The sequence below is a fragment of the Oncorhynchus kisutch genome, linkage group LG15, assembly GCF_002021735.2.
Source record: "Oncorhynchus kisutch isolate 150728-3 linkage group LG15, Okis_V2, whole genome shotgun sequence".
NCBI lineage: Eukaryota > Metazoa > Chordata > Actinopteri > Salmoniformes > Salmonidae > Oncorhynchus > Oncorhynchus kisutch.
This window is the reverse complement of record NC_034188.2, coordinates 78,976,420-78,998,573: the sequence shown is the minus strand read 5'-3', so window position 1 is coordinate 78,998,573 and position 22,154 is coordinate 78,976,420. Positions and strand designations below refer to the sequence as shown.

Sequence of the window (22,154 nt, the reverse complement as noted above, 5' to 3'; positions counted from 1 at the left end):
GTTGCTGCAGCACAGAATACAGTGAATCAGTATGACTCATTTCAATTCTGCTACAATGTCCTTTGATAAATAACAAACTGAGTATCACCGGGGCTACTTTAAGGTCAGAAACCACCATGCTTTCCTGTAAAGGAAGTGAAGCCCTGTTTAGGAAGGCTATAATTTGTGGGGCTCTGTGTGCCATACCAAAAGCCAGCCTCAGCAGAGAGAGCAGTACTATAAAAGAGGTGAGTTGATGCTCAGGCTGAGCTACTCTGTATTCTAGACACGCCTCTCTGGCGCACTGAGACAAACACACTACACCTCTAGGGCCCTATAGAATCACACCTCTCTGGCCCACTGAGACAAACACACCAAAACTCTCTAAAATCTGTGTTGCGAATGGAATCATGGAATACAGAGATGTAAATGGAGTTCAACAATTATTAAATGTACTGAACGTAGTAGGAATCAACTAAATGTATGGAACTTGTTAGAAAAGTCCTACATTTTCCCAAGTTCCTCATCAGATATTAACAAAATGAATCGGTGATTAGTATTTTCCTGCAACATTTTGAAACAGCACTGGTATGCCCGTTTGTCCGTGACATGCGCGTGTATGCCTACACAGTGTAGGAGTTAGTGATGATGCTAATGATAACCTTCTAGCAGAGATGGAAAGGCTTTCCCAGAAGCCTTCTCAATAAAATGTTAACTACAAAGTAGCCAATGCCTAACTGGCAGAATGATTATTTTCATCAATCCAGTGGCCATTTGTTTAGCAAATTCTGAAATCACATGAGCGCTATAGGAACCTGGCTAACCAAACAACGGTCTCTTGCTGGTGCACACTTGCGTTAACAAGGTGCATGTCCCAACCTGGCACTAAGTCCTACTAGTTATGGAGTTAAAAGATCTGATAGGAAACAGAACATGTCAGTTGTATTTAGGTGGAGCATGATCAGTCATTCACACAGCAACCCTGGGCCTGGATAAACAGGAAAAACACAGGACTAGGTTCCTGACAGCGATCTCAGTTACATATTTCAGCCTGTTGCAGCATGAATCTTTAGTCCCCAGAGGCTCCTGCTGTATCAGTGGTTGGTCCTGTAGATACACCTGTTTTCCTTCTGTAAATGTATGGCATTCTGTTGGTCATACCCTGTCAGTGGGGCTGGGGCTTGAGAGAAACTGCTGATGTAATGTCACCATCAGACAAGGGGGTTCCTGGGAATCGTACCAGAGAGGGAGAACCTGATGGCTCACATTCTGGGGCTGCACCACAGACAGATTGTGTAGAGTGTGGTGGTGGTGGCTCTATAAAATCTTAGAATATTCTAATTCCGTTTGTGGTTCTCACTCTCAAAATCACACTTTTTATAAATAGAACATCAAATTGTGGTTTAAACATTGTTGTGCACTTAAAAGAACACATCAGGCACTTTTCAGGTCTGTGAAAAATCTAAGAAATGTTCATTTTTGACTGTAGAACAAGAATCCGTGATCAGGTTATGTAAGGAAACCAGAATATTAATGTCGCCCTGGGCTTCCTCTGGCTTTGAAGTTCTGTCTGCTCTGCTCTCCATACTAGAGAACGGGGGGGGGAGAAATAAAGGAGAATTGGGCTTGTTTTATAAGAAGGTTGCAGCAGCATCAGGATAAGGGTGAGTTAGAAGTCTGTCTGGAATGTGTCATTGTGTTTGTTTAGGGAAGAGTCTCAGCTGGAGGAAGAGAGGGGGTCGTCTGAACATGACAGACTGTCTGCACAGCAGCAGCATTTTAAGACACCTTTCACAATGGGCCCGTCAGAAATGGACATTACTCCTTGTCTTGTCTTAATGGCTGACACATTTACCAAAGGGGACCCATTCCCCAGCCCTGTTTACGACTTATTACATGCAACTGGAGTGTTGACCTGAAGAATAAAAGAAAAAGACCGGTTTGAGCCAAGTCATTCCCAGTCTAATGGTCAGTTAAACATGTCACTTTGGACTTTCTAGGCAACATTCCTGCTAATCAGCGACCTGTTTTCAGAGAAAGAAAAGGCTAATGGAATGTGTTAGAGGAAAAGACCGACATGCACATTGTTTTTGGAAAGTATTCAGTCCCCTTGACTTTTTCCACATATTGTTACGGTACAGCCTTATTCTAAAATGTATTAAATAAATACAATCCTCACCCATCTACATACAATACCCTATAGTACCCTATAATGACAAAGTGAAAACGGGTTTTTATACATTTTAGCAAATGTATTAAAATGTCAAATCAAATTCTATTAAGTATTCAAACCCTTTGCTATGGTATTTGAAATTGAGCTCAGGTGCATCCTGTTTCCATTGATCATCATTGAAATGTTTCTACAACTTGATTGGAGTCCACATGTGGTAAATTCAATTAATTGGACATGATTTGGAAAGGCGCACACCTGTCCTATATAAGGTCCCAAAGTTGACTGCACTTCAGAGCAAAAACCAAGCCATGAGGTTGAAGGAATTGTCCATAGAGCTCCGAGACAGGATTGTGTTGAAGCACAGATCTGGGGAAGGGTACCAAAAAAGGTCTGCAGCATTGAAGGTCCCTAAGAACACAGTGGCCTCCATTCTAAAATGGAAGAAGTTTGGAACTTCTAAGACTACTTCCTAAAGTTGGCTGCCTGGTCAAAGTGAGCAATCAGGGGAGAAGGGTGTTGGTCAGGGAGTTGACCAAGAACCTGATGGTAACTCTGACAGAGCTCCGGAGTTCCTCTGTGGAGATGGTAGTCCTTCTGGAAGGTTCTCCCATCTCTGCAGCACTCCACCAATCAGGCCTTTGTGGTAGAGGAGCCAGATGGAAGCCACTCCTCAGTAAAAGTCTCATGACAGCCCGCTTGGAGTTTGTCGTAAAGCACCTAAAGTCTCTCAGACCATGAGAAGCAAGATTCTCTGGTCTGATGAAACCAGGATTGAACTCTTTGACCTTAATTCCAAGCGTCACGTCTGGAGGAAACCTGGCACCACCCCTACGGTGAAGCATGGTGATGGTAGCATATTGCTGTGGGGATTCTTTTCAGTGGCAGGGACTGGGAGACTAGTCAGGATTGAGGGAAAGATAAACAGAGGAAAGTACAAAGTGATCCTTGATGCTCCAGAGCGCTCAGGACCTCAGACAGGGGCAAAGGTTAATCTTCCAACAGGACAACAACCCTAAGCACACAGCCAAGACAACACAGGAGTGGCTTCGAGACAAGTCTCTGAATGTCCTTGAGTGGCCCAGCCAGTGCCCGGACTTGAGCCCGATCGAACATCTCTGGAGAGACCTGAAAATAGCTGTGCAGCAACGCTCCCCAGCCAACCTGACAGAGCTTGAGAGGATCTGCAAAGAAGAAATTCAAAATACAGGTGTCACACCCAAGAAGACTCCAGGCTAATTTCTGGCAAAGGTGCTTCAACAAAGTACTGAGTAAAGGGTCTGAATATTATTGTAATTGTCATATTTCAAAAATCCTGTTTTTGTGTTGTCATTATGGGGTATTGTGTGTAGATTGTTGAAGGAAAAAGTTAAATGTAATCTTTTTTAGAATAAGGCTGTAACCTAACAAAATGTGGAAAAGTCAATGGGTCTGAATACTTTCCGAAGGCACTGTAACTACCAAAATAAAGGAAACACCAACAGTGTCTTAATAGGGCGTTGGGCCACCAGAACAGCTTCAATGTGCCTTGGCATAGATTGTCTGGAAGTCTATTGGAGGGATGCGACAACATTCGAGAAATTCCATCATTTGGTGTTGATGGAAAACGCTATCTCAGTTACCGCTCCAGAATCTCCCACTTTAATAATGTTTACATATCTTACATTACATTTTGGCTGATGCCAGGAGAACGCTACCTGCCTGCATGCATAGTGCTAACAGTCAAGTTTGGTGGATGAGGAGTCATGGTCTGGTGCTGTTTTTCATGGTTCAGGATTGGACCCTTAGTTCCAGTGAAGGGAAATCTTAACGCTACAGCATACAATTACATTCTAGACAATTCTGTGCTCCCAACTTTGTGTCAACAGTTTGGGGAAGGCTCTGTCCTGTTTCAGAATGAAAGTGCCCCTGTGCACAAAATGAGGATCATACAGAAATGGTTTGTTGAGATTGGTGTGGAAGAACTTTACTGGCCTGCACAGAGCCCTGACCTCAACCCCACCTTTGGGATGAATTGGAACCCCTGACTGCGAGCCAGGCTTAAATCGCCCAACATCGGTGCCGGACCTCACTACTGCTCTTGTGGCTGAATGGATATTCCAACATATAGTGGAAAGCCTTCACAGAAAAGTGGCGACCAACTCCATATTAATGCCCATGATTTTGGAATGAGATGTTTGACTAGCAGGTGTCCACATACTTTTGGTCATGTAGTGTATATTAGATCATTAATAATATTATGAACCCTGCTATCTCTCTTCTGTCGGACCAGAGACACACAGCTCTGCTGTACTGCTACTATAGGAAGCCCTAGTACATTGTTCCCATATAGGCAGACCGCGGGACAAATTTTTCCCACAAGTGATTTTTATTTTGCCTCCAATTTCTCTCAGTAAATCAAAAAATAAACAAATGTTTGTTGGACATAACTTTAAAATCAAAACGAAATCAGCTCAAAGTGATTTTTAATTTACAAAATCTGTTCCCAATTATTCCCACGCCTAAATAGAGGCTTATGTGACGATATCCCAATGTAGTCAACGTTAAAATGATTCTGTTTTTGTCAAATACCATATCTGTTTGGGTTTGTTGCGGTCCATTTGCAGTGTACAAATGATTTATAACTATGTTCCGCCCCCCGATAATCCGCTGAAAGAAAAGTCCACAGCTGACTGTATTTGGGGACGCCTGCCCTAGAACTGTATAGCCCAGCTAGTTCCCCCCCCTGGTTGCTGTATCTTTGGCCCGACACCAGTCTAGTCATTCACCACTATCCGGCCAAGTTCCACTGTCAATGACCAACTGTGTTTGTACTGAATTGTGTAGGCAAGGCTACAAGAGCCCACACAGAGCTCTTGATTCATGACTGAGGGCAAGTAAATATTGTTTGCCTAATGATGAGCACATTACCCTATGTCGGTGACATTAAAGGGAGCCTTGTGTCAGGGGGATGTGGTTTTTCTATGATATGGAGGGAGGTCTTTGTTCCATGTCAGTAACAGCCAGCAGAGAGAGCTTAGTGTGTAAGGCTTGTTTGTAAGTTGGCACGCCCTCTGAGCCTGTATAGAGAGGGATGCCAGGCCCAGACTTTAGCTGACACTCCACGTCCTCTTTTGTTTCACTCCAGGAAATAAGCGCTGTGTTTGCTAATAGGTTATGCTATGTGTTTGCGTAGATCTTATCCCCTTCCAGGCCCTACGGTGGCTCACAGCTTTAAGAGAATGGGCATTGTAATCCTTTGTCTCTCTGTGCTTTAAGGATGATGGATCGTGTCTAAGGCGTTGTGGCTAATTTTACATGAGGGTTAGTTGCTGCCTGCCTGCCTGGCTGGCGTGCTGTCGGTGACTGAGGAATGGGACTGTTCTGGATCCCTTAGGATGGCAACATTATGACAGAGGACATTCACACCTCTCTACCCCGGACCGAGTCAATCCCTCAGAGGACAGGAAGGGTGAGACGGTGGCTGTCAGAGCTGGGGGTTTGATTCGTTGCCTTATGTAAATGTAAACTCCCATGTCCTTGTGTTCTCAACGTGTTCTCAACGTGTTCTCAACGTGTTCTCAACGTGTTCTCAACGTGTTCCTCAGCATCTTTTAGCAGCCTGAAATAGTGTGTTTAATCTGCCTTTTATCTGGTTCTTTTGGCCTGGTGCCCCCCCCCCCCCCCCCCCCCACACACACACACACTACTGTTGGACAGACCTCGCTACAGTACAGTATCATGACTTGAATTCATTCAGTTTCACATTTTCACATCATCAGTTCACCACCATTGAGTTCTCTGGATGAAGGGACAATCTGAAAATGTTGCCGCCATACAATGTGTTCTATTCTTTAAAGGGATGCATTTAGGCAATGAAGCCCTTTATCTACTTAACCAGAGTCAGATCAAATGGTCTGTTTGTCTGCATCCAGTATGAAGGAAGGTATGGAGGTAGTTTCACGAGCCAATGCTAACAGTTACCATAGACTTCCAGTCATTGCGCTAATGCTAGGGGAAGTAAATAAAGGGCTTCTTTGCCAAAATCCTGAAGTATCCATTTAACCGAACACTTTTCTCTCTCCCCAGTGAATAGACATAACCACCTGAAGGACTTCATGCTGGTGGTGTCCATAGTGATCGGCATTGGAGGCTGCTGGTTCGCCTACATCCAGAACCGTTACTCCAAGGACCACATGAAGAAGATGATGACAGACCTGGATGGACTACAGAGGGCTGAGCAGAGCCTGCATGATCTACAGAAGAAGTGAGTTTGTCTTTCACTTCAGCCACTGTAGCAGAAGGAAGTAGGCCAATGTAAGCCCATAGAAGTAGTGACTGAATTATGTCATTCTAGAATTCTAATGGAGCCTCATTTATCTGCTGGTGTTTCATAGTATCAGCCAGTTCCATGCTATGTTGTTTTTGGTACTAATTTAGGCTCTCTCTATTAGGCCTGCTTCAGTAGCAGATTAACCATTGGTTTGCTGTTCTCATAATAAAACGTCTCCTACTTGATGTCGTGGTGGCTTGACGTTGTGGTGGGAATTTGGGGACAGTCAGTGTCCCTTTAGTCAAGAATTAGCAGCTTTTTCAAGTTTGTCATGTTGAAAGGCCAATCCATAATCCAACGGAAACAGAAGGTGTAGGTTTAACTGTTCTGAGACCATCAGTTGAGTTCCTCATTCTATAGATGTAGTATTTATTAGGATCCCCAATTTAGCGGCTACTCTTCCTTGGGTCAGAACTTTTAGTGCAGTCATTACGCGAGGACAAAAAGATCCTGTCCACACAGAGTGGAAGAGATCTCTATGGAACAGCAATGAACATCCTCTGAACTAAGCCTCACAGCTGATAACAAGGGGAACTTGTTGTCACCTGTCCATGGAAATTATTTTTCTTTATGATTATTCCGCAAACAGCTTTTGAAATCTGAGCTGGCATATGCTTGTGGTTTGACTCGGAGAGTTTACCTAAACTCCCCTTCCTCTTCCGTGGCCCTCTCTCTCTGGCTTCTGTCCTGGTCACTAGTATTATAGTACCCCGCACAGCTGCTTTGGTGGGGTGTTTCTGTATCGTGACAGGGGAGCGGAAAGTATGTCTTGCAGCATGGTGTAGTGTGGCTGTTGAATACAGACCAACAGGCTCATTCTCCATTCCAGGGCATGGGGACAAGCCAGGAAGGTGAAACTCTTTCCCCTTTGCCAGGAGGGTGAAACGCTTTCCCCTTTGCCAGGAGGGCGAAACGCTTTCCCCTTTGCCAGGAGGGTGAAACGCTTTCCCCTTTGCCAGGAGGGCGAAACGCTTTCCCCTTTGCCAGGAGGGCGAAACGCTTTCCCCTTTGCCAGGAGGGCGAAACGCTTTCCCCTTTGCCGGGAGGGCGAAACGCTTTCCCCTTTGCCGGGAGGGCGAAACGCTTTCCCCTTTGCCGGGAGGGTGAAACGCTTTCCCCTTTGCCGGGAGGGTGAAACGCTTTCCCCTTTGCCAAGGGAGGGTGAAACGCTTTCCCCTTTGCCAAGGGAGGGTGAAACGCTTTCCCCTTTGCCAAGGGAGGGTGAAACGCTTTCCCCTTTGCCAAGGGAGGGTGAAACGCTTTCCCCTTTGCCAAGGGAGGGTGAAACGCTTTCCCCTTTGCCAAGGGAGGGTGAAACGCTTTCCCCTTTGCCAAGGGAGGGTGAAACGCTTTCCCCTTTGCCAAGGGAGGGTGAAACGCTTTCCCCTTTGCCAAGGGCGGGTGAAACGCTTTCCCCTTTGCCAAGGGAGGGTGAAACGCTTTCCCCTTTGCCAAGGTAGGGTGAAACGCTTTCCCCTTTGCCAAGGGAGGGTGAAACGCTTTCCCCTTTGCCAAGGGAGGGTGAAACGCTTTCCCCTTTGCCAAGGGAGGGTGAAACGCTTTCCCCTTTGCCAAGGGAGGGTGAAACGCTTTCCCCTTTGCCAAGGGAGGGTGAAACGCTTTCCCCTTTGCCAAGGGAGGGTGAAACGCTTTCCCCTTTGCCAAGGGAGGGTGAAACGCTTTCCCCTTTGCCAAGGGAGGGTGAAACGCTTTCCCCTTTGCCAAGGGAGGGTGAAACGCTTTCCCCTTTGCCAAGGGAGGGTGAAACGCTTTCCCCTTTGCCAAGGGAGGGTGAAACGCTTTCCCCTTTGCCAAGGGAGGGTGAAACGCTTTCCCCTTTGCCAAGGGAGGGTGAAACGCTTTCCCCTTTGCCAAGGGAGGGTGAAACGCTTTCCCCTTTGCCAAGGGAGGGTGAAACGCTTTCCCCTTTGCCAAGGGAGGGTGAAACGCTTTCCCCTTTGCCAAGGGAGGGTGAAACGCTTTCCCCTTTGCCAAGGGAGGGTGAAACGCTTTCCCCTTTGCCAAGGGAGGGTGAAACGCTTTCCCCTTTGCCAAGGGAGGGTGAAACGCTTTCCCCTTTGCCAAGGGAGGGTGAAACGCTTTCCCCTTTGCCAAGGGAGGGTGAAACGCTTTCCCCTTTGCCAAGGGAGGGTGAATGGCATCAAACACCTGGAAACCATGTTTGATACAAGCCTGTCCACCAGCCAACCTCCTGTGATGTAGGTCTACTGATCCACCAACTTAGCCACCTGATGTACTTGCTACCAGGTCATTGATTCTGCATGGGTGTGCTGTGTGTGTTCCATAGCCTTGCTAGCGAGAGCTGAGAGCAGCCCTGGAACAGAGTCATGTTATGCCTCTTGACGTCCCTCTCTCCCTAGACAGAAACGTGGTATATCACATCCTGTCAGTTGGGAACAGGGGTTAGTAATGCCCTCCCTGTTCATTTACTGTGATAGTAAAACATCTCTGGCATTTTGTCTGTTTAAATCTATCTCATCCCCTGCTGTGGGACATTCAGATGAGGCTGCAACTCTCTGAAACACCTAGTAACTGTCTTATAAAGCACAATAATTTGATGTGCCAATTAGATGTATGTATGTTAGAGGTCGACCGATTTATGATTTTTCAATACCGATTGGAGGACCAAAAAAGCGGATGCCGATTTATTAATGTATTTGTAATAATGACAATTACAACAATACTGAATGAACACTTATTTTAACTTAATATAATACATCAATAAAATCAATTTAGCCTCAAATAAATAATGAAACATGTTCAATTTGGTCTAAATAATGCAAAAACAAAGTGTTGGAGAAGAACGTAAAAGTGCAATATGTGCTATGTAAGAAAGCTAACGTTTCAATTCCTTGCTCAGAACATGAGAACATATGAAAGCTGGTGGTTCCTTTTAACATGAGTCTTCAATATTCCCAGGTAAGAAGTTTTAGGTTGTAGTTATTATAGGAATTATAGGACTATTTCTCTATATACCTTTTGTATTTCATTAACCTTTGACTATTGGATGTTCTAATAGACACTTTAGTATTGCCAGTGTAACAGTATAGCTTCCGTCCCTCTCCTCGCCCCTCCCTGGGCTCGAACCAGCAACACAGACAATTAGCGCGCGCCAACTTGCCAGCCATTTCACTTCGGTTACACATATCCGGAGTTGATAGGCTTGAAGTCATAAACCGTGCAATGCTTGACGCACAATGAAGAGCTGCTGGCAAAACGCACGAAAGTGCTGTTTGAATGAATGTTTACGCTCAATCAGATTATATACAACGCAGGACACGCTAGATAATATCTAGTAATATCATCAACCATGTGTAGTTCACTAGTGATTATGATTGATTGTTTTTTAAAAGATAAGTTTAATGCTAGCTAGCAACTTACCTTGGCTTACTGCATTCGCGTAACAGCGTCTCCTTGTGGAGTGCAACGATTGAGGCAGGTCGTTATTGCGTTGGACTAGTTAAATAAAGGTATTTAAAAAATATAAAAAAATCGGTGCCCAAAAAATACAGTGTATGTATATATATTTATTAATTTTTTCCCCCCGATTGTTATGAAAACAACTTGAAATCGGCCCTAATTAATCAGCCATTCCGATTAATCAGTCGACCTCTAGTGTGTGTGTTGTATTTGTCAGAGGCATTGCAATATCTCATGCGTACTAGTGCATGCAGTTTTTGTATTGTTGCTGTTTTGTAGTTTGTTACCTTGGGGTTATGGACTTTCGTCTACAGTTATACCACAGCAAACCAAAGCATTGACATTGAGATGCCTGGTACCCTCCTGTTAAACACTTGTTACTGTAACAGTGAATGGGAGCATACAGACTGACTGAGTGGGTGGACAGGCCAACATGTCTCCTATCTGAGCCCTGTAATAGAAGCAGGGGAAGGAAGAGAACATGCAAGACGGGGTGACTCAGTGTGACTGGGTCGACAGGCTGGCAATGTCTCCTGTGCTCTCCCGGGGAGCTGGGGAGAGGGGTTATCTCCTCTGTCTTTAGCCGTTCCTGCTGCCAGCTGCTGTCTGGCCAGACCTTCAAGGGAGATCCCGTGGCCGGATCAAGTCGCCTGGCCACGAGCCTCAGCCTTCCGTTTTAACTGCTGTGGGACGGATGTAGGTAGGGATGGAGGGGGCTCTCCGTGGAGCGGTAGGCCTATTTCACCTCCGTTTTTATTCTGGGTGCCTTTTAACAACACCAGCTGGTGCCAGGTGTTACCTCTTCACACGCTTTCCATGTCACATCCACGTACTCACTCCTATGTGGACAGATGTCTGCGCTGAAGTGTGTGTGTCTGCGCTGAAGTGTGTGTGTGTGTGTGTGTCTGCCCTGAAGTGTGTGCTCACGTGTCAGGACATTGTTGTTCAGAGGAGCTTGCCAACAACACAGCTAACACAATCACTTCACACTGAAGCTGGAAAGACTGCAAACTAGCTGCACCCCATTTCGTTTTACCTTTTTTCAATTGACATTTCGTTGTATACAGTGCATACGGTTTATCTAGTGCGCATTCAGAAAGTATTCAGACCCCCTTCAACTTTTCTATATTTTATGTTACAGCCTTATTCTAAAATGGATTAAATAAATGTATTCCCTCATGAATCTACACACAATACCCCATAATGCCAAAGTGAAACAGGTTTTTATACATTTTTTCTGTGGAGATGGGAGAACCTTCCAGTAGGACATCCATTCCTGCAGCACTCCACTAATCAGGCCTTTATGGTAGAGTTTCCAGACAGAAGCCACTCCTCTGTAAAAGGCACATGACAGCCTGCTTGGAGTTTTCTAAAAGGCACCTAAAAGATTCTCAGACTGATAAACAAGATTCTCTGTTCTGATGAAACCAAGATTGAACTTTTTGGCCTGAATGCCAAGTGTCACGTCTGGAGGAAACCAGACACAACCATCACCTGGCCAATACCACCCCTACGGTGAAGCGTGGTGGCGGCATCATGCTGTGGGGGATGTTTTTCAGGGACTGGGAGACTAATCAGGAGCGTAAGAAAGTTTAACGGAGCAAAGTACAGAGATGCTTGATGAAAACCTGCTCAGGACCTCAGACTGGGTTGAAGGTTCATCTTCCAACAGGACAGTGCAGGAATGGCTTCGGGACAAGTCTCAATGTCCTTGAGTGGCCCAGCCAGCGTCTGGACTTGAACCGGATCAAACATCTCTGGAGAGACCTGAAAATAGCTGTGCAGCGACGCTCCCCATCCAACCTGACAGAGCTTGAGAGGATCTGCAGAGAAGAATGGAAGAAACTCCTCAAATACAGGCTGTCATGTGGTCTGAATACTCTGACTGCAGTGTATCCATAATAATGATGCCAGCTGATCCATAATTTAGACAGGCAGCGTTTCTTAGCCAGTCTGTCTCGTCCCCACTCCCGACACGTTCATTATTATGGGACAGCTGGAGATCAAATTTGAATATTACAACAATGTTGCAAATGCCGGAGAGACAGACAAAGGTTTATACAAATCTCCGCTGTTGAAAAAGAAATGTTAGTCTAAAAGAAATGTGAGATAATGTCTAGATGCATTTTAAAGTGGACATCAAGTGTATAAATTGCCTTGTTGGGCTGATGAGACGGTGGATTCCGCAGTCAGATGGAACAGAGTAAATAGGCATTTTAACATCAGATTTAGCTTGCGGTAACTTGTGGAATAGACACTGGATGGAATGTGGTTTTAACCAATCAGGATTAGACCCACCTGTTGTATAAATATATATATATATATATATCTCCACATTCTGCTGCTGCTGCTCATTTTCCAGTTGCTCATAAGTGACATTGATTTAAAACTAGTCTCACTCGTAGGAATGCTATTCATGCAAATCTATATCAGCCCAGTTACAGCCTGGAGGTACTGAGCCGGTCCTGCATATAGGCTTTGTTGATGATCTCTTGTACAGTACGTAAGTCCTTTGTTGGACCCTGCAGTGCAGTGAGTGAGTGTCTGCATGGGTCTTCTCTCAGTGGAGTGCCTGCCTGCTCTGCCGTTGTTGCTGCTGGAGCTGTGGCTAGTGAATGGTAGAGGTCAGGGTTGAGAACATTAGTGGAAGGGCACACTGCCCACATTTTCCATCCCCAGACCCCAGGATCACCTTTCACTGTTGCCTAGCTACCCATCATTCCGGCCAACAGATGTTTCTTCTCCATGATCAGTCTGGATTTGCCTCCCTCCCTGACAATTTCAAGAACGTGCAACACATTCTTACCATTCTGATTGGTCCCAGAAACGAATGGGTTGGGCCAGAGCCAATCTACATGATTATGTTGTCAACTTCGATACTCTTGTTAGATTTGTTAGGCTACGCTGATGATTTTTTGCATAACACTCCCCTCATTTTGAAATGAAGTCACACAAACAACATATAGGATGGCAGATTCAGACAATGTATGAAATACAGCAGCATATTTACATTCGGGGTGATTCGTCAGGCTACTATTGACTGCAGCTCTGCCACCTCTACCTCTGGTGGGAGGAGGCTGCTCTCTGGTGGTGTAAAACAGCCTTCTCTCAACCCACACCCAGTAAAACCTGTTATCACTCTTACTGATTGTTTTTGTAACGTGTGCGGATACTCCATGGGTTCAGGTTAGTTTATATAAATTGAAATTCTGTTAATTTCAATACACCAATTCTAATCAGATATTGATCATCTCAAATATATGATGTGATCTCTATAAAACACAGCAGGCGGCTAGGTTGTATACAAGCTGAAGTAGTCTCCCTGTGGATTGCGTGAATATCTACAGTTCTAGCTCTCCCTGTGGGCCCTCTGTGTGTTTTGAACTGTGGTCTTGTGACAGACCTCACAAGATAGTGTGACATGACACTGTACTAGCCCAGCATGACAAAGCCAGCCATCCCACAAATGGACTCCATGTTGGTCTTAATATAGTAATGTTTGAGGCGCTGGGGACCACATGTGTATGATGGTTATACAGTACATTCTACTGTGGCAGAAGAAGAGCACCATAATCCCAACACAGAAAGGCTATGGAGTACTGGGCTCTGTCACAACTGGGTCTCTCATTCCTGGCCTGTCCAAGCCTTGATGTCATTCAGCACACTGACAGCTGCCCTCTGCCCTCTACACGTTAGCTATTGTTTTCAGCCACATACTGTAAGATGAAAGCCCCTCATTTTATCGTTACACACAGTCACTTACATACTTCACTGCTGGGCTGGTGCGGCCACATACTTCACTGCTGGGCTGGTGCGGCCGCATACTTCACTGCTGGGCTGGTGCGGCCGCATACTTCACTGCTGGGCTGGTGTTAAGCCTCATGGCATTGTCTACAGAGTGAGTAGACTCTCTCTCTTGACTGCGTGATCTGTGATCTCCGTTGCTTTAGTTCCACTGAATAATGCATTTAAGTTATTTTGTAGTTTTTCATGAATGACTGTTCAGTTTGTGTGTGTGTGTGTGTGTGAGAGAGAAATGTCAAGGAAGCGTGGAAATTCCTGTGATAGGATTACAATCCGTGAACTACAAACTAGTGCTGTTTGATGTAGTTACAAAGCAACAGGCTACTGGAGGCGACAGTGTACTTCCACTACTGTAGCTAGCTCTTGAAACTGGACCCTGCCTGGAAAACAAACCATGTCTTTGTCTGCCCGGGGAATCTCAACTACATTTAGCATATAAATCAGAGGACGACAGACACTCCTAGCGCTCCAGTGATGGATCCCTGGCTTGCTTGGGCTCTATAGTGGTCAGTCTTTATAGCCAGGAGCATCGAGGTCCGAGGACAGCTGGTTGGAGGATGCTATGTGGACATGCCAGTCTCCATGGCATCTAGTAGTAAAAAGATACAGGCACTTCTATTGTTTGCCCCTGTCATTGCTGAGTCACTGATTACTAGCACCTGTAACAAGACCCTAGAATTCTTCCTGGTCCGGCAATGTGATCAGGAAAAGAACAGATTACATCTCATGCTTTTCCTTGTCTGATTATTTCTCTCTTGCTCACTCACTCACACACTCACACTCACACTCTCTCCCTCCCCCTCCCCCAGGCTGCAGATAGCCCAGGAGGAGCACCGTACGGTGGAGGTGGAGAAGGTGAACCTGGAACAGAAGCTGAGGGATGAGATTAACTGTGCCAAGCAGGAGGCCCAGCGGCTCAAGGAGCTCCGCGAGGGCACAGAGAACGAGCTGAGTCGGCAGAAATATGCCGAGGAGGAGCTGGACCAGGTACTGGACTGTGCCACTTTGGAGAGGGACAGGTGGAGAACCAATGCAGGTGGATGAGGGGGAATTATTCTAGTGGGATACTTTTTGAGAGACGAGGTGTGGTTGAGGCCAGTAACAGAAACCTGTAGAGTAAAGCCGGAGAGGAGTGACACTCCAACTGACTGAACCCTGTTAACTAGTCTATATTCTAGGGAACCAGCTATATGTTTAGATGCCGAATGCGATCAGTAGGCATAACTCCCACTCAGCTCAGGAAAGGAAGCAGCGGTCGGCCCACACAAGGCAGGTGAGCAGAGGGCTCATGTTGTATACTCTCATCAATCTGCTACTATCACTATGGTCTCCTGAGAACACTGTAGTCTGCTGGAGGAAGCAATAGTCACTCCTTTATCTGATTTCACTTCTCAATATATGACTAGAGAAAGGGCCTGAGATGGCTCCCTCTTTTTAGTCTTTTTTTAGCGTGCATGCCTAGGAAAGGATTTATTTTATTTAGCCTACTTCCCCCACTGTACTAAATTTCAGGAAAATCAAAAAATGTGTTAATATTCTTATTCTGTTTTCACACATAATCAGCCAGAGAATATTTTGAATCCAACTCTGAATGCTTTCATATGACATAACAATTAGATTCACAGCTCCTGACTGCAGGTTCCATTGCACCATACCCTAAACCATGGCCTAGTTCTTCAGAGGATTTGGAATGCTCATTTCATCTGGAGGGTTTCTCTAGAGGTTGGTTCTCTTGTTGTCTTGTCCCAGTGGAGGTCAAACCAGGTCAGCCCTTGTGCCTGCCTGATCAGACAGGCCCTGATCAGGCCTTGCAGGCCCTCTGCTCCCCTGGCTGGCCCAGTGCTGCTCCATTAAGGCTTGGCAGTGATTGAGTCTAAGGGTGGCTCTGGGCTCATTTGCACAGCTCTTAATGAGGCTGTCGGGAGACAAAGCTTTCAGGAGCCAATGAGATCACGTTTCCCTCTCCCATCTCCACAGCAGAGAGACTTGTCACAGTGTTGGAATGACACATTTGTCCTGAATACTCAACCTGTGTGTTGGACCTTAAAGTGTGGACTTTGGTGTGTTCCTTTCGCTGCTGTATTGAGTCAATAAGAAGTTATGTGCTGTATGTTGACTGTGTGTGTGTGTGTGTGTGTGCAGGTGCGCATGGCCCTCAAGAAGGCAGAGAAGGAGCTGGAGTCTCGCTGCAGCTGGTCCCCACCAGAGTCCCTCCAGAAGTGGCTGCAGCTCACCCATGAGGTGGAGGTGCAGTACTACAACATCAAGAAGCAGAACGCTGAGAAGCAGCTACTGGTGGCGAAAGAAGGGGTGAGATGCCACAGGGCTGTGTGTACCGCATGAGGGCTGTGTGTACCGCATGAGGGCTGTGTGTACCGCATGAGGGCTGTGTGTACCGCATGAGGGCTGTGTGTACCGCATGAGGGCTGTGTGTACCGCATGAGGGCTGTGTGTACCGCATGAGGGCTGTGTGTACCGCATGAGGGCTGTGTGTACCGCATGAGGGCTGTGTGTACCGCATGAGGGCTGTGTGTACCGCATGAGGGCTGTGTGTACCGCATGAGGGCTGTGTGTACCGCATTCGAAAAGTATTCAGACCACTTGACGTTTTTCCCCCCCTCATCATCTAAACACAATACCTCATAATGACAAAGCAGGAACAGGTTTTTATACATTTTTGCAAATTAAATTAAAATAAATTAAATATCACATTTACATAAATATTCAGACCCTTTACTCAGTACTTTGAAGCACCTTTGGTAGGGATTTACAGCCTTGAGTCTTCTTGGGTATGACACTACAAGCTTGGCACACCTGTATTTGAGGAGTTTCTTCCATTCTTCTCCGCAGATCCTCTCTAGCTCTATCAGGTTGGATGAGGAGTGTTGCTGCACAGCTATTTTCAGGTATCTCCAGAGATGTTCAAGTTTGGGCTCTAGCTGGGCCACTCAAGGACAATTCAGAATCTTGTCCCGAAGCCACTCCTGTGTTGTCTTGGCTGTGTGCTTAGTGTCGTTGTCCTATTAAAAGGTGAACCTTCTCCCCAGTCTGAGGTCCTGAGTGCTCTGGAGCGGGTTTTCATCAAGGCTCTCTCTGTACTTTGCTCCGTTCATCTTTCCCTTGATCCTAACGAGTCTCCCAGTCCCTGCCGCTGAAAAACATCTCCACAGCATGATGCTGCCACAATGCTTCACCATAGGGATGGTGCCAAGTTTCCTCCAGATGTGACGCTTGGCATTCAGGCCATCCTGGGGTTCATCAGAAAAAGAGAGACCATGAGAAACAAGATTGAGTGCTTTTTGTGAAACGGGCTGTCATGTGCCTTTTTTTACTGAGGAGTGGCTTCTGTCTGCCCACTCTACCATAAAGGCCTGATTGTTGGAGCGCTGCAGAGATTGTTGTCCTTCTGGAAGTTTCTCTCATCTCCACAGAGGAACTCTAGAGCTCTGTCAGTGACCATCGGGTTCTTGGTCACCTCCCTGACCAAGGCCCTTCTCCCCAGATTGCTCAGTTTGTCCGGGTGGCCAACTCGAGGAACAGTCTTGGTGGTTCCAAACTTCTTCCATTTTAAGAATGATCGAGGCCACTGTGATTTTGGGGACCTTCAATGCTGCAGAAATGTTTTGGTACCCTTCCCCCAGATCTGTGCTTCGACACAATCTTGTCTCTGAGCTCTGCGGACATTTCGTTCAACCTCATGGCTTGGTTTTTGCTCTGACCTGCGGGACCTTTTTATAGACTGGTGCGTGTGCTTTTCCAAATCATGTCCAATCATTTGAATTTACCACAGGTGGACCCCAATCAAGTTGCAGAAACCTCTAAAGGATGATCAATGGAAACAGGATGCACCTGAGCTCAATTTCAAGTCTCATAGCAAAGGTTCTAAATACTTATGTAAAAAATAAGGTATTTTTGTTTATTTAATAATTTTCCAACATTTTCTAAAAACCTGTTCTCATTAAGGGGTATTGTGTGTAGCTTGAGGGGAAAAAATATTTAATCCATTTAGAATACGGTTGTAACAATGTGGAAAGGGGAAGGGGCTTGAAGACTTTCCGACTGCACTGTATACAATATGGGGACTAGATATACCGTATGAGTAGGTTCAGGAGATTTCTCTGACAATGTGAGCAGGAGACACTCTGGACCCTTAGTGTGACAGAGTTGACAGATCCTGGGAGTAATGTTTCATCGTGTTTGTGACTGCAGGCAGAGAAGATCAAGAAGAAGAGAAACACCATCTTTGGGACCTTCCATGTGGCACACAGCTCCTGTCTGGACAATGTGGATCACCAAATTCTGACAGCCAAGTGAGTTTAATTACAGAGAGTATTTTGGGGTTGGTCTAAAGCCAATATCTCCTATATCTATGTTCACATTGTGATCTGTGCTTGTATTCCTCTGCCCCCTCTCCTCTCCTCCGGATCCAGACAAGCCCTGGGTGAGGTGACTGCTGCTCTGAGGGAGAGGCTACACCGCTGGCAGCAGATTGAGATTCTGACTGGGTTCACCATCGTCAATAACCCTGGGCTCTCCTCCCTGGCCTCCACCCTGAACCTTGACCCCAGCATCATGGGTGGCCGGGCCACACCCCAGCACTTCATTATGTCTGATGACATGGACGACATGGACGAGGACATCATATCGCCCGGTACTCTGCAATGTAAGGGCTGGTCCGAGTCCTTCGGCCCCACTGTGGGACTCTGTAGCAAAAGACCTCCTAAATACACCAAGGGCCTTCTGGGGAAATCCAGAAGTCAACCCTCATATGAAAATTAGCATACAGACACAAAATATTATCATTATAAATGTTATTATCATTATACATAATATTGTCATTATCTCAATTTATTAAAATGAGCAGCCCGGTTTGTGAAGGGATTCGGAGTGTTTGTCTGGGTTGTTTTGTCTGATTGAGTGTCCCACAGTGAGAGTCCCACAGTGGACCCCAGGAAGCGTAGCTGCTGCTTTCGCAACAGCTAATGGGGATCCTAATAAAATACCCCAAAACGTGTTCTGTGTTTGCAAATCTGTAATGTATGAATTGTCATTTCAATTTTTTATATATTCTTTTAGACATATTTTCAGTTGGTTGGGGTATTTTTATATTCTCTCATTTTGGAAATGAGTGCCTCGATTTATGGGAATTTCACTTCTGGGATGGCGTTTAAGACGAGAACAAGGTGGCCAATGTTGATATCCATTGCTGTGGAAATTGAACCTCTAAAGAAATACATACTTCTTGACACCAAATCTTTGTGCTGATCTATTTTTAGCAGTTGTCTCCTAGTCTGACCAATGGAATGTGCTGTTTGGACACAGCTGACATGAAGGACTGAACATGAAGTAATAGTAAGCAATATGAAAGGCCATTGTCCTCCTATAAGCTCCATAAGGTTTAGCTTTGATCTAGACCTATTTGGGTAAGAGGAAGAGAGTGCTGCATGCACTCAATTAAAAGTCTCTCTTGTTGTGCTGCCTGCAAGATAATTTCTCTCGTTACATAGAGCCTTGCTTTCTATTGTTGTCAAGTCATTCCCCTGGGGGTACACATTTCTCACCTTGTTTCAGCCACTAAGGAATTACATACTCAGGGTTTCTTCTTTTGAAATGCAGAATTACAGCTTTTATTAACCAGTTACGATCTCAACAACGTACTTTAGTTCTTATTTCTAGTCCTTGTCTTGGTAACAAATGTATTATATTTAATGGAACATGTTTATTGACTTAATAGGTCAACATTGTGTTCTATGGTATCCTGGTAACCAGCTCTACTGGTCAGTAACTTGGTTTTGATTATAGCAGACCTAGAGAGGGCTGATACTAACTGCAGCGGTAAGCTGAGCTCTAGTTCTGCAGTCTCCTTCTAGACCTCTGTCACTGCAGTCCTCTAGTAAGTCTTCTAATCCACATTAATAACGTCCCCTCCTCCCTCACTACCCCTCTCCCTCCACCAACACTTCTCTTTGGCTGCGGTGGCCGTTTGTGTCTCTGGTTGACCCCCAGACACCAATTTGGCTCAAGGACCAGCGAGCAAGTGGTCTGTGGGTTCGGACAGCCAGTCTCTCAGGAAATACTCTGTTTGGCCTGTTGGCTACCCCTCATCCTGACCTCAACCCTCCCTCCCTCTATCTCCTAAAGTCACCCACCCCTGTCAAAACCGCAGAGCACATACTATAACACTATGGGCAAGGTCTGTAGATGGATATAGCTGTAACACTCTGTCCTGGGACAGGGCCTGTAGATGGATATAGCTGTAACACTGTCCTGGGACAGGGCCTGTAGATGGATATAGCTGTAATACTCTGGCCTGGGACAGGGCCTGTAGATGGATATAGCTGTAACACTCTGTCCTGAGACAGGGCCTGTAGATGGATATAGCTGTAACACTGTCCTGGGACAGGGCCTGTAGATGGATATAGCTGTAATACTCTGTCCTGAGACAGGGCCTGTAGATGGATATAGCTGTAATACTCTGGCCTGGGACAGGGCCTGTAGATGGATATAGCTGTAATACTCTGGCCTGGGACAGGGCCTGTAGATGGATATAGCTGTAATACTGTCCTGGGACAGGGCCTGTAGATGGATATAGCTGTAACACTGTCCTGGGACAGGGCCTGTAGATGGATATAGCTGTAACACTGTCCTGGGACAGGGCCTGTAGATGGATATAGCTGTAATACTCTGTCCTGAGACAGGGCCTGTAGATGGATATAGCTGTAATACTCTGGCCTGGGACAGGGCCTGTAGATGGATATAGCTGTAACACTCTGTCCTGGGACAGGGCCTGTAGATGGATATAGCTGTAATACTCTGGCCTGAGACAGGGCCTGTAGATGGATATAGCTGTAATACTGTCCTGGGACAGGGCCTGTAGATGGATATAGCTGTAACACTGTCCTGGGACAGGGCCTGTAGATGGATATAGCTGTAATACTCTGTCCTGGGACAGGGCCTGTAGATGGATATAGCTGTAATACTCTGGCCTGAGACAGGGCCTGTAGATGGATATAGCTGTAATACTCTGTCCTGGGACAGGGCCTGTAGATGGATATAGCTGTAATACTCTGGCCTGGGACAGGGCCTGTAGATGGATATAGCTGTAACACTGTCCTGGGACAGGGCCTGTAGATGGATATAGCTGTAACACTCTGTCCTGGGACAGGGCCTGTAGATGGATATAGCTGTAATACTGTCCTGGGACAGGGCCTGTAGATGGATATAGCTGTAACACTGTCCTGGGACAGGGCCTGTAGATGGATATAGCTGTAATACTGTCCTGGGACAGGGCTTGTAAATGTATAAGGCAAACTCTACATGCTGCGTCCACCTACCCCTGGCCGTACTGTCTCCAACTGTCCAATGACTTGCTCTTCTTCGTTAGCCTGATCCTCAATATTCTTCCTCATCACCCAGAGCTCTTCCACTCACCAGTAACTAATGTTCTTAGACCCCTCACAACATACTGCCGCTGGCTAATTTTACAAATAATGATCAACAATGAAGGGGTGATGATTAAACATTTAACATTCGTCCCCCCTGCAAGAATCCTCACCAGGCATCAGACAAAGTCCTCACCAGACAGTGTCATCCCTCCTGTTCTCTTGTCAATACTGGCATCCCTCCCGTTCTCTTGTCAATACTGGCATCCCTCCCGTTCTCTTGTCGATACTGGCATCCCTCCCGTTCTCTTGTCGATACTGGCATCCCTCCCGTTCTCTTGTCGATACTGGCATCCCTCCCGTTCTCTTGTCGATACTGGCATCCCTCCCGTTCTCTTGTCGATACTGGCATCCCTCCCGTTCTCTTGTCGATACTGGCATCCCTCCCGTTCTCTTGTCGATACTGGCATCCCTCCCGTTCTCTTGTCGATACTGGCATTGCTCAGGCCAGGGGTTTGAACACTAATTCATTACTGGAATGTCTCAAACACCCATGTCTTCTGCTAGTGCCCTCCCAGTCGAATTCCAGCCTACTCTTGTCCCTCACCCTGTGTTGTTGTGTGTGTGTATAATCAGAGAGTGGTTGTTGATAATGGTGGTGTTCTGTGTTGTCTCTATAGCTCCCAGTATGATGTCCCTGCGTCAGCGCCACATGGACTCCCAGCTGGCCATGGGCTCTCAGAGGTTGGTAGAGACCTGCCTGTTGGCGGGGCAGCAGGGAGACGGTACCTCCAACCCAACCAGATCTAGGGCCACCCTCCAACAATCACACAGCCAGTCCTTCCAACAGTTTGAGGCTCTCCCCCTACCTCCCCTGTCCTCGGCTGTCTCGCACCCTGCGATCATCTGCTCCTCCCCACCTCTTTCCTACCGTCAGCCCCACTCCTTCCACTCCTCCTCCTCCTTCCACTCCACCACTCCTCACTCCTCCCATGTCTATCACTCGTCTTATTTCCAGCCCATGGACACCATCCCAGACTTCCAGCGCAGCAGCAGCTTCGGGTAC

General features: G+C 46.3%; 1 protein-coding gene across 2 annotated transcripts in view; it reads left to right on the top strand.

Moving 5' to 3' along the window:
• The window catches only part of stim1a (stromal interaction molecule 1a), a 36,851-nt gene that overhangs the window by 11,575 nt on the left and 3,122 nt on the right, over positions 1-22,154 (top strand). The window contains exons 7-12 of one of the 2 annotated variants that reach the window (XM_020503513.2): positions 6,218-6,395; positions 14,516-14,693; positions 15,849-16,016; positions 17,916-18,016; positions 18,137-18,369; positions 21,769-22,150. In XM_020503513.2, the coding sequence (XP_020359102.1) occupies positions 6,218-6,395; positions 14,516-14,693; positions 15,849-16,016; positions 17,916-18,016; positions 18,137-18,369; positions 21,769-22,150 (1,240 nt within the window). The remainder of the gene's footprint in view (positions 1-6,217; positions 6,396-14,515; positions 14,694-15,848; positions 16,017-17,915; positions 18,017-18,136; positions 18,370-21,768; positions 22,151-22,154) is intronic. The other variant, XM_020503514.2, reaches the window with a different exon arrangement.